This window comes from Protobothrops mucrosquamatus, unplaced genomic scaffold, assembly GCF_001527695.2.
Source record: "Protobothrops mucrosquamatus isolate PMUCROS unplaced genomic scaffold, P.Mucros_1.0 scaffold1728, whole genome shotgun sequence".
Lineage (NCBI taxonomy): Eukaryota > Metazoa > Chordata > Lepidosauria > Squamata > Viperidae > Protobothrops > Protobothrops mucrosquamatus.
Genome location: NW_015387875.1, coordinates 124201 through 137128, shown reverse-complemented (window position 1 = coordinate 137128; position 12928 = coordinate 124201). Strand labels below are relative to the sequence as shown.

Genomic DNA, 12928 nt, shown 5'->3' with positions numbered 1-12928 from the left:
GACAAGAAGCAACGGGTGGAAACTAATCAAGGAGAGAAGCAATCTAGAACTAAGGAGAAACTTCCTGACAGTGAGAACAATTAACCAGTGGAACAACCTGCCTCCAGAAGCGGTGAATGCTCCAACACTGGAAGTTTTTAAGAAGAGACTGGACAGCCATTTGTCCAAAATGGTATAGGGTTTCCTGCCTGAGCAGGGGATTGGACTAGATGATCTTCAAGGTCCCTTCCAACTTTACTATTATTATTATTATTAACATCTGAAAGAGTAATGACATCAGTCTCACAACCAAATGAAGATTATTTAACACAATTTTTCCAATTGCTACTTATGACTGCGAAACTTGAACTTTGAAAAGCAGATAGGAGAAGGGCAGATGCCTTTGTACTCTGGGTCTGCAGGCGATTATTATGCAACCCATGGACTGCAAAAATAACAAAGAAGTCTTAAACCAAACCTTACCAAAAAATCATTTGAAGTCAAGATTGCCAAACAGAGACTGTCATTCTTTGGCCATATCATGTGAGCTGACTCACTTGAAAAGACAATTATTCTGGAGAAATCATTGGAAAAAGTGTCACAACCCCATTCTTTTTCCTGGGAGGGGGAAATCTATTTCATCTCTTTATTCTATCTTACAGAGGGTTCTGCCATTCTCCTGAGGGGGAGGGGGAAGGCTCTGTGGTATATTTCTCTGCTTTGCTACAATGTATCCTTTCTGCTAATTCTGCAAACTTACTCTTTGAACTGTATCTCCCTTGCTGTTACCTTGGGGGAAGAAAGGAATGTGCCTCCAGCCATCTGGCTTATCTCTCGCTGCGGAAGGGAAGGTACGAAGACCCAACAACATCATCACAGGCATGGGAACGGAGCCTGTTATCAGCTCCTTTCCCACTTAACACCTGAGGATTGGCCCTTCAAACTCACCAGATGAACTATTGGGATGGGGTTTACTTGGGACTCTTTAATCTATTGATCTGAGTGGGAAATCCTCAGATCCTGCCTATTATGCCTGCTATCAGCTTCTCCTAATAAAAGTTCCTTTTGGAAAAAAAAAACTGTTCCAAGAGTCCTGCTTTCTTAGGATGCGGTTTTGAAGTGAGCCCTGATATTAAGCAGAATCTGCAGTAACAGTCAGCCTGGAAGGAAGACCCTTGCCAGGGGCTAAGCAAATGATGTCAGATATCAGAACAGAAAGGGAACAACCTGCCATGGGAGAGGAGATCTCCCACCTAGCAGACCCCAGCCAATACAGTTCTCAATCCTCGAGCTCGTCGGTCGAAGTAGTGGTCATGGAACACTGCCACAAGCACAGGTGGTCGATGGGTGTCGGGAAGAAGGAGGTCTGAGAGAAGAAATCCAGGAAAGTGACGCTCAGATGCGGCAGTCACCAGCCAGGTTGGAAAGTCAAGATGGAGAGGTCACTTCATCTTAGTGAAGACGAGGACGACCGCCCGCCCCATTCCAGCCGGTCCCTGGAGCAAGCCATTGACATGCTGAGAATCGCTTTTGATTCCATGAAGGAGGAGAAAGCCGATCTGTGCCAGGGAACTGCCAACCCGAGCTCAGATGAAGGAATGGACGAAGGGGGAAGTGAGCCAGCAGTCCCAGGCCCTTCTACCAGTGCCGCAGAAGCAGCAGCCATCACTACAGCCACCGCCACCCCTGGGTGAGCCACACCAGCTGATGGAGATGGCCACCAACACAAACGGAAGAAGGGGCATCGGTCCATCCAAAAGTTCCCATCACTAGGAGTAAAGTACTGCGGGGAGCCACATCCACTGGGGTTTTTCCTAACCCAGGTGTTGAACTACATGAAGGAATACAGCCATGACCTACCAAGTGATCATGGCTGAATACAGATTGTACAAGTGGCCCTAGATGGCACTGCAGCAGACTGGGTGGTGGATCTCTACGATGCTGATGCCCCAGAACTGCAGAATTTCAACCAATTCATGGCAGCCCTCAGACGCAGATTTGAAGAGCCCTTGGCTGATCGGAAAGCATGGGAATGTATCAAAATCATCAGGCAAGGCCGGCAACTCATGGCAAAATATACCCAAGAATTCCAAGCCCTGGCCAGTAAGCTGAACTGGCCAGAAGATATCTTGATCAGACATTTCAAAGATGGCCTGAACTATGACCTGTACAATGCCTGGATCCCTCGAGGGGACCCAGACCGAATCCAAGACTTCTACATCCTGGCCAAGGAAACGGAGATCAATTGGGCCAGAAGGCAATGACGCAGATGGAGATCTTGGGGGAAGTCACCAGCGGAGCCTTCCCGTGAACCAATGAAGCAAGCACCAACCACACCAAGAATGACAGCATGCTTCAAATGCAGAAAAGAAGATACCATGCCACTGAGTGCCCCTCACACACCCCCGTCTGTAAGCCTGAATAAGTCCCAGTTGGGAAATTGGGGAAGACCCCGATGAAACTGAAAAGCGTGGAGGTCGTTGAGTTCCCCACCCCATCAAAACAAGGGAAGGGAACTCCGACACCACCAGGAGAGCCACCCAACTCATCAGATGACGACTTGGAGGATGAACCCCTGGTAAGTGGACCCATCGTGCCCCTCACAAGGACTGTAGAACTGTTTAGCCCCAGAATGCCCGAGAGTGTGGCACTCAGAGCACTAATAGACTCTGGCTGCACCCACTGCCTCATAAGCCCAACATTAGTGAGGAGTTTAGGAATTCCAGTGAGGAGGCTGAAGAAACTGATCTCATTCAGTCAATTAGATGGGTCCATTGCAGGGGGGATGCCAGCCACAATTGCCACACTGCCCATCCAGCTCACCATAGGGGATCACGTAGAGACTATAATGTTTGTAGTGACCCCTGGCATGGAGTGCCCCCTTATTCTGGGCATGGCATGGCTAACCAAGTGGAACCTGCAGGTGGACTGGAGGACAGGAAAACTCAAATTCCCAGACACAAATGCAGCAAGAACCCCGACTCAGCCCCGAAACAGGGGAAGCCCCTCCAAAAGAGCAGTGGTGTGGGGAGAAAAGGAGTTACAAGACATCCCAGAAGAATACATGGACTTAGCTGAAGTATTCAGTGAGGAGAAATCTGATGAACTGTCCCCCCCACTGGCCCACAGACAGCTCTATCAAAAGCCTCCCAGCGGCAAAGTTACCCAAGCCAAAACTGTATTCTATGAGCCCACAGGAGCTAGAGGAAATGCAGAAATTCATAGACAAAAACCTGGAAAGGGGTTTTATCCAACTGGCAAAGCCAAAGACCACAGCCTCCATATTATTTTGAGAAAAGAAGGATGGGACTCTTCACCTCTGTGTGGATATAGATCTCTGAACGCAGTGAGTGAGAGCAACCTATACCCCCTCCCTCTCATGAAAGAATGCTAGCCCACCTGTCAAAAGGAAAAATCTTTTTGAAACTGGACTTAAGGGAGGCATATTACAGGATTAGGATTAAAGAGGGAGACGAATGGAAGACAGCTTTCAATTGCCCCTTAGGATGCTACCAATTCAGGGTTTTGCCTTTCGGCCTTCAAGGGGCACCTGCAGTATTCATGCAATTAATAAATGATGTGCTCTGGGAGCATCTGTTTAAAGGGGTGCTTGTTTACCTGGACGATATCCTGATATTCACTGAAACAATGGAAGAACATATGAAGTTTGTCAGAGCTGTACTGAAAAAACTCCAGGCAGCTCACTTGTATGCCAAACTATCTAAATGTGAGTTCCACAAGGAAAAAATTGACTATCTGGGGTATTGTATCTTGCCAAATGGCATAGAAATGGACCCTGGGAAAGTCCAAGCGATACTAGAATGAGCTCCGCCCCACAATTGCAAAGCTTCCTTGGATTTGCTAATTTTTACTGGCAATTCATCCCCTCCTTTGCACAGATCGTACTGCCAATTACTAACTTGCTTAAGACCAAGGGGGAGGGAAAGCTGAAATCAAGCCAGCCATTAAAATGGACGGTAGAATGTCAAACCGCATTTGAAAGGTTAAAAAAACTATTTTCCTCAGAGCCAGTTTTAAGGCACCCTGACACTGAGAAACCTTTCATAATCCAGGCCGATACTAGCAACGTGGCTGTGAGGGCAGTACTATTACAGGAAAATGATGAAGGGAATTTGCAGCCTGGCGCATAAACATCAAGGAAACTCATGGAAACAGAGCAAAGGAGGGCAGTTTGGGAGAAGGAAGCGTATGTGGTACGATGGGCTCTCCTTACCTGGCGGCATTTCCTGGAGGGGAACAAAATTCCTTTCCAGGTGTGGACTGACCACAAGAACCTGGAATCATTAAAAACACCCAGGAAACTAACCCTATAAACAAGTGAGATGGTTGCAGCATTTCCACCAGTTTAACTTCACTTTAAAGCATTTGCCGGGAGGAAAGAATTTCTTAGTGGATGCATTGTCCAGACTGCCCAATACAATAGCAACAGAATAGAGATAACAGACCCACTTATGCCATCAAAGCAATTAGCAGCTCAAGCCACCAACCAAGCACAAGCCAAACACCAGAAGCCTCTAGCGAGCCAAGCAGGGATTGAATTAAAAAAACCACTAGAAGCCGACAAATGGTTTCTAAGCCACAAGAACCTATGCACAATGATTGATAGCTTACCATGGGTGGGAGGGAAGCTATACGTACCCAAAAACCAGAGACTGACATTCATGCAACTATGCCACGACTCTAAATCAGCTGGACATTTCAGATTCATAAAAACTTTATACCTGGTGAAAAGGCAGTTTTGGTGGCCATCAATAAAAAAGGACATTGAAAGTTACGTGGCCAGTTGTCCAATCTATGCTGCCACTAAGATAATAAGAAAAGACCCCAGGCTTATTGCAACCAGTAGCAACCCCATCAGCGCCTTGGAGGTAAATTTCTATGGATTTTATTGTGGAGTTACCGGAAAGTGGGGGGAACACAGTCATTTGGGTCGTAACAGACTTGTTCTCTAAACAAGTACATTTTATCCCATGCCAAAAAATTCCCAGTGCAAAGACACTTGCAAAGCTATTCGTCCAACATATCTATCGACTTCATGGAGCCCCACAACAAATCATATCAGATAGAGGAGTACAGTTCACATCAGAGTTTTTGAGAACATTCCTAGGACTGTTGGGGACAATCCAGGGGTTGTCGTCTAGTCATCATCTGCAGACGAATGGTGAGACTGAACGGTTGAACTCAGTATTGGAGAAGTACTTAATTGCCTGAGCAGGGGGTTGGACTAGATGACCTCCAAGGTCCCTTCCAACTTTATTATTATTATTATTATTATTATTATTATTATTATTATTATTATTATTATTATTATTATTATTATTATTATTATTATTATTATTACCAACAAGACAGCTGGATCAACCTGCTCCCGTTCGCAGAAGTCACTTATAACAATGCAATACATTCCAGCATGGGCTACATTCCAGCACAATTGCAAAATACCTGGCCAGTTGTGAGGAGGGCATTAGACAAAGCTAGGGAAGCATATAAAACCCAAGCAGTTAAAAAACAGCGAACCCAAACCATTTACAGTAGGGGAGAAAGTTTATCTGTCAATAAAATACCTAAAATCCCTACAACCCTCAAAAAAGCTAAGACCAAAATTTGTGGGACCTTTTCCCATTAAAAGAACAATTAATCCTGTCACAGTGGAATTAGAACTCCCAAAGACACTCAGACAAGTTCACCCAATTTTCCACTGCAGTCTTTTAAAACGTGAACTGCAGTTGCCCTTAAGACCAGCTGCAGCTCCTCCTCCTCCTTCAATTATGGTAGAAGGTGAACAACATTTTGAAATTAAAGAAATCCTAGACTCCATAAAACATCATGGTTCCACCCAATATCTGGTAGTATGGAAACACCTGCCACCTTCCCAGAACAAGTGGATCCAGAAACATCATATTAGGACCCACCGACTCCTTAGAAATTTCATGCTGCATACCCGGATAAACAGGACTAATCCTTGTCTCCCTTTTTCTGTTTTGTTTTCTACAGGTGGAACACTCTTTCTTTTAAGGGGGGACAGGATGTCAGAACCCATTCTTTTTCCTGGGAGGGGGAAATCTATTTCATCTCTTTATTCTAGCTTACAGAGGGTTCTGCCATTCTCCTGAGGGGGAGGGGAGAAGGCTCTATGGTATATTTCTCTGCTTTGCTACAATGTACCCTTTCCGCTAATTCTGCAAACTTAGTCTTTGAACTGTCTCTCCCTTGATGTTACTTTGGGGGGAGAAAGGAATGTGCCTCCAGCCATCTGGCTTATCTCTTGCTGCAGAAGGGAAGGTGTGAAGACCCAACAATATCATCACAGGCATGGGAACGGACCCTGTTATCAGCTCCTTTCCCACTTAACACCTGAGGATTGGCCCATTCAAACTGACCAGATGAACTATTGGAGTGGGGTTTACTTGGGACTCTTTTAACCTATTGATCTGAGCGGGAAACCCTCATATCCTGCCTATTATGCCTGCTATCAGCTTCTCTTAATAAAAGTTCCTTTTGGAAAGAAACTGTTCCAAGAGTCCTGCTTTCTTAGGATGCGGTTTTGAAGTGGGCCCTGACATCGCCCTGACAGGTGATCCTAGTACCCATTGGTTGAACACTATAAAGGATGACACCAGGATGACCATAGTGTATCTGAAAGAGATGGTGCGAGACAGAGGGGCTTGGAAAGTGCTGATCCAAAGATTGGCCATGGGTCAGACATTACTGAGTGGCTGATGACAAAATGAATGAGGTCTAGTAGTAGTTTGTGTAGCCAAACTAATTCAAAGAAGATCAAACAAAGTTGAAATTCTGTATAGAAAAGTGTCATATCCAATATACCATAAAAGATATTTTCTATATATAGCAACCAGGCTATGCAGGCAGTGGTTTTCCTTATGACATTCTATGGAAGCAAAAGTTGAAGAAGCAGGAAAGGAAGACTATTGATGCTTTTGAACTTTAGTTTGGTGTTGAAGAAGACTCCTGAGAATACCATAGACAGCCAAAAAAGCAAAGAAGTGGATTATAAAACCAATCCAAAATTCTCACTCGAGGCACAAACACCTAGGCTCAAATTATCAAATTTTGCAAATATTATGTGAAAAACAAGGAAGGAAAGAAAAGAGGATGTCCAACAGCCAGGTGGATAGGCTTGATTATACGGCAAATGGTATACCATTAGAACACTCAAAGGGCCTGGTTGGGGACAGATCATCCTGAAGAAAATCTGTCAATGTAGTCACTAAGAATGAAAAGCAATTTGATGGCACATAATCAAGTAATCAAATCCTGCAGGTGGGAAGAAAACATGATGAAGCAAATTTATCCTAAAATGCTAGAGATTTTTCAACAATAATGTATATCTGTCAGAATTATATATATTTAACTCACAAACTTCTATACAAAATCTTTGACTTATGCATATAAGACTTTCCTAGGAACATGTGCTCCTAGATCAAACATCCAAGTCAAATATTTTAACTTGGTGAAATGTAGTTGTAGAGAACTTCCTGTAACTTAAGAATTGGCACATATTCTGCAATTTATGAGGCAATAAAATATACAACATTATATATATATTATTCAGAACATGGTACTTAAGCTTTGTCTGCCCTTAGAGAGAAACAAATTCATATTCTTTCCCATTGTCCCAAAGTCTTAAAGGTCTCAGTTACTCACTGTGGCAAGACTTGAGAGTTGTAATCTGATTGATACATTGATACAAGGCATAGAAAACTAGAGCAATATAGAAATGGCTCAGACAGCAAGATGGATGCTAGGAATTCTTTATGAAGTGGTATCTTCAGAAATGAAGTATGTCTTTAGAAAGGTAACTCTTTCCTTCTCTGTAGGAATCACCACTGTGCTGACAATGACCACCATTAGCACTCACCTCAGGGAAACTCTTCCCAAAATCCCATATGTGAAGGCAATTGACATCTACCTTATGGGCTGCTTTGTGTTTGTGTTCCTTGCTTTACTGGAATATGCATTTGTCAACTACACATTCTTTGGTAAAGGCCCTCAATATCAGAAGAAAGAGGCAGAAAAAGCCACCAATGAGAGGAAGAAAATGGAGATGAATAAAGTTCAGGTAACCAATTTTCTGAAAGTTGATATAGTTTCCTATTTATCTGGACAAGCATGGTTGAAGCAGAAGATCATAACACTCCTAACAAGATAATTTGTTAGTGAATACATATTAAAAATGTAAATATGCTTTATAAAGTGGCCTAATCCTCTTGGTTGGAAAATAATTTTTGGAAAAACAATTTTTGATTTAGAGAATATGAAAGGATTCAGAATATTCAATAGTTCATCATGTCAGTAATTAGTATATGATATTCAATAGTCAGTGATTTTAATACCAGTATTTATTGTTTAAATATTTCTCTCAAAATTAGCCTACAAATATATTTGTGCATTCCATACATCCATAAATATATGTGTAAAGCAAAAACTTTAAAATTAGTTTGGAAAATCTATTGATCAACTTACACTGATTATCTGTTTTTATTGTATTATGGACCTTGTTGTGAGAGTTTACTTTTTGAGAGATACAAGAAATATCAGAGTAAAGTAAGTGAAGAATCCAAGAAGATGCATGCACTTCAATGGTGAAAAAAGTAAGGTACTGCACATAGACAGGAAAAATCAAATGCACAGGTATAAAATAGACAGTACCTGGCTCAACAATAGTAACTGTGAGAGCGATGTAGGGGGTTCTAGTGGACAATAGCCAGCACTGTGCTACAGCTGCCAAAAAAACCAATGTGGTCCTGGGATAGGATAGGATAGGATGGGATGGGATGGGATGGGATGGGATGGGATGGGATGGAATAGAATAGAATAGAATAGAATAGAATAGAATAGAATAGAATAGAATAGAATAGAGCTGGAAGGGACCTTGGAGGTTTTCTAGTCCAGCCCCCTGCTCAAGCAGGAGAACCTATACCATCTCAGTCAAGTGACTGTCCAGTCTCTTCTTTAAAATCTCCAGTGATGGAGGACCCATGATTTCTGGAGGCAAGTTGTTCCACTGGTTATTTGTCCTCACTGTTAGGAACTTAATTCCAGGTTGGTTCTCTCTTTGATCAGTTTCCAACCATTGTTTCTTGTCCTGCCCTCTGGTGCTTTGGAGAATAATTTGACCCTCTCTTCTTTGTGGCAGCCTCTCAAATACTGGAATACTGCTATTATGTCACCCCTATTTCTTCTTTTCTTTAGACTAACCAAACCCAAGTCCTGCAGCCATTCTTCATATGTTTTAGTCTCCAGGCCTTTGGTCAGTTTAGTTGCTCTTCTCTGAATTTTTTCCAAGGTCTCAACATCTTTTTTGTAGTATGGTGACCAAAATTGGTTGCAGTATTCCAGGTGTGGTCTCACTAGGGTTTTATAAAGTGGTACTAATACTTCGCATGATCTTGATTCTATACCTCTGTTTATACAACCCAGGTCTGTATTAGCTTTTTTGGCTGCACATTGCTGGCTCATATTCAAGTGATCGTCCACTAGTACTCCAAGGTCCCTCTCACAGTTACTGTTTTTGAAGACCTACTGGAAGACCTTCAAGATCCCTTCCAAACCAGTTTTCTGTGTTCTGTGTTCTATGTGCATCCACATAAATAATAATACAAATGAAATGTGTAGGTGATAGGAATGTGATCTTGGAAGCACTTTTCAGTTATCCATAAATACCTTTCAATAATCCTTACCTGTTTTTGTCTCTCTTCATCCTTCTTTTTTCTTTCCTAATTAATTTAAAGTACCTGCTGTTTGAGTACGGAAAATAGCTCTGAGGTTGGCTCTGTGGGTTCCAAGGACAGAAGCAATAACTGACCCAAATCCTCCATAGAATAGAACTTCTTAGATTTTATTTTCACATGATATGTCTTGACTGATTGGCCTAAATAGGAAGATGATTGCTCTTCAAAGAACAGAAGCCATCCTTTGGGGTCATTCGGGTCACTAGAATAATAATTATCATTTAGTATTTAGCAAATATGTCCTCATTTTAGGACATTTTGCATTGTTGATTGGTAATGCAGAAGCCCAGATTGCCTTGTCAATTAACTCTTATTGACATGGAATTGAGGAAGTGTAGATTAGGACAAGGACTAGAGTAAGCCAAGACACAAATGATCGCTCCCTCCTTCTGTTAGAAGAAATGAGTTCATTTGTAGATCATCACTACAAGCTCTGAATAGCCCAATGATTTACACAATCAGGTGGTTTGAAATGATTTAAAAACACATTTGAAAATGGAGTACTCTTGTTTGTAATGCTTTAATTTAAAGCAGTAATTCACCCACTCTTGCCTTGTAATAAGCTGTGGGGCATACAAGTCCTTTAAGTGAAGGGGCTCTATGAATCACCAATTTAAGCCATTAGTGCTCATGGTTATTTGCCTTTACAACAGAGAAAAGAAACAATATTAATGATCTTTATGTTGTCGATGCAGGTGACTGTATAACAACATTTGGAAGTATTTAATTTCTTTGAATACTTGGTAATTGATACTTTGTTGATTTGTTTGTTTACAATTCTAATTTTAAGGCTGCTTCAGGCCAGTTCTGAACAATATATGATCTTAATTAATGTAATATATAGAAAACAATAGAAATCCAGAAAGAGTCTCATATACAGTAATAGAGGGAAATATATAATACCGCCAAAACCAACAGTATAATCAAATAGACACACTGCTAAGCTATCCCAGAGCTTGGTGAAAAAGCTATTTCTCCATTCAGGAAATTCCTACTTAACTGATTTCTCTGCCATAGGTTTACTGAAAAACATTTGATGAAACATTTCAGGACACAAAGTCTGGTCTTGTGGGTCATTGCCAGAGGCAGCTGTGGGAACCATTGCATTTGTCAAATTGACATAGTACGGCAGAACACGAGGTTTGTCTCAGTGGTCTGCCATAAAGCATGAACAAAAGAAGGGAAGCTTACATGGTATCAGGGTGGCACTCTCTTGTCATTTGCTACCCCACGCCCCCATCCCAGCCACCTTGTAGATGCCACTAAGTACATCCCAACCTTGCTGGGTGGCATCATTTTCCCATTTCAACAGAGAGCACTTATTCCTCAGTGACAATGTGTTGCGGGAAACTACCCCTAGTAAAACATATCACAGTCTGTCCCTGTTTCTCTTCTTGATTTTGCTCAAATAATAGCTTCTATTCTAGAAATCATCAGGGTAAAAAGCGCTATGTTAGTTTCTTAGATTTTAAGGGAATACTCATTTAGTGACTGCCTCATTGAGCAATCATTCACAGTTACAATGATGATAAAAAGTAACTTTACATCAGTTCTCACATTTACAACCTTTATAGATTGGTAAAGCAAAAGAAGGCTGAAATAAATTGTAAGCACTGCAGTTTCTCTTAGTGACTGTTTCGCCTAACTACTAAGATTCCAGTCACAACTGTGGTCATTAAATAAGTTTAACTTTCTGATGTACATCTCTTAATGCTGCAAAATTAGTGTAAAATAGACAATAAAGAATGTTGCCAATACCAGAAATGAAAGAATAAACTGAAATAAAATGACAAAATGTTTAGGAAAACAGACCAAGATTCTATTTCGGCAAATTCTCTCAATATTCCCTGAACAAGCTGACACAATCTAGAAAAAATCCAGACTTGGTGCTTCTTACAGTGTAGAACTTCAGATGTATTGTGCTGAGGCTAGTTTTGATTAATCTGAACTTCACTGAAAGCAACAAGACTATTCACAAATAAATAACATAGTTTTTAAAATGTTTTTTTAAAAGAATGGACTTTCCTATTCTTTTTTGGGGGGGTCATTGAATCTTGAGTGGTCCATTGTTTCAGGTAACCTGCAGAAATGTAAAGAGTACTAGTGATATAGAGACTGTCTCTAAAGTGTACCCCTCCTTTAGATTGACACTTGTGGGAATATCCTTCTTACTACCTTGGAAATGAGAAATAAAGTCAGCAGCTCCGATGTGCTTGAGAGTTTGAATGATCCGAGAGCCACCATGTATTCTTATGACAGTGCCAGCATCCATTACCGGAGACCACCTACTATGAAAGACCTCAACAGCAGAAGCACCTTGGGGAAACGTACCACCCACCAAAAGGGACGACTACGGAGAAGAGCATCACAGCTCAAAGTCAAAATCCCAGATTTGACTGATGTTAATTCCATAGACAAGTGGTCCAGAATGGTCTTTCCTATCACTTTTATTCTTTTTAATGTTGTCTATTGGCTTTATTATGTGCACTGAATTATGCTGTGATCCCTCCATCAAGTCATCCCAGACACCATTTCTTCCTTTGTTCACTTTCTGTCAACCTTAATGAAGATTCACAGTACAGAGTCCAGCTATTCAGTGGGCTAGAGTGTCCTTTTACTCATGTCCCCCAGTTTAAACCTTGTATACTCCAAAAAACAAAAGTATCTCTTTTAATATCTTATCGTTTTTTTAGATTTGCTTTCAAAGAGCAATTATGTTGAAGACACAAATGCTTTTCTCCTGTTTTGTTTAATACTATTTCTGGTAATCTTTCCTTTTTTTCTTAACATTTAAAATGTGAAATTAAATTATGTCTAATCTCACCCGCTCCAAAAATCAGTGTCTAATGGCATCACAATAGTGTTTGCCAAACAAAGTTAAAACATCTGTTTGCAAAGCAAGACCTATGATAGCTTCAATCATATGTACATTTACTGAGAAGGAGACCCAGCTGCACAACTCCTGACAAATTACACATTGGTTTTCTGTGCATGTCTTTTATTATGAATAAGCTACCAGAACAATATATAATTTTACAGTGTGAAAAAGTACACAGATAGACAGAGGTGTACAAATATTGATGACAGAAAGAGCTGCATTGTTAAATAATGTATTAATTTGTAATTTTCAAACATTTTTGTAAATTAAAATATGCTCCTGCTGAAACAGGCACATA

General features: G+C 41.2%; 1 protein-coding gene across 1 annotated transcript in view; it reads left to right on the top strand.

The window, feature by feature from the left end:
• LOC107293758 (gamma-aminobutyric acid receptor subunit beta-1-like) overlaps nucleotides 1-12243 on the top strand; it is a 130280-nt gene extending 118037 nt beyond the window's left edge. Inside the window, exons 5-6 of the mRNA XM_015822933.1 lie at nucleotides 7839-8074; nucleotides 11896-12243. Of these exons, the coding sequence (XP_015678419.1) occupies nucleotides 7839-8074; nucleotides 11896-12243 (584 nt within the window). The remainder of the gene's footprint in view (nucleotides 1-7838; nucleotides 8075-11895) is intronic.
• Nucleotides 12244-12928: the final 685 nt, after the last annotated feature.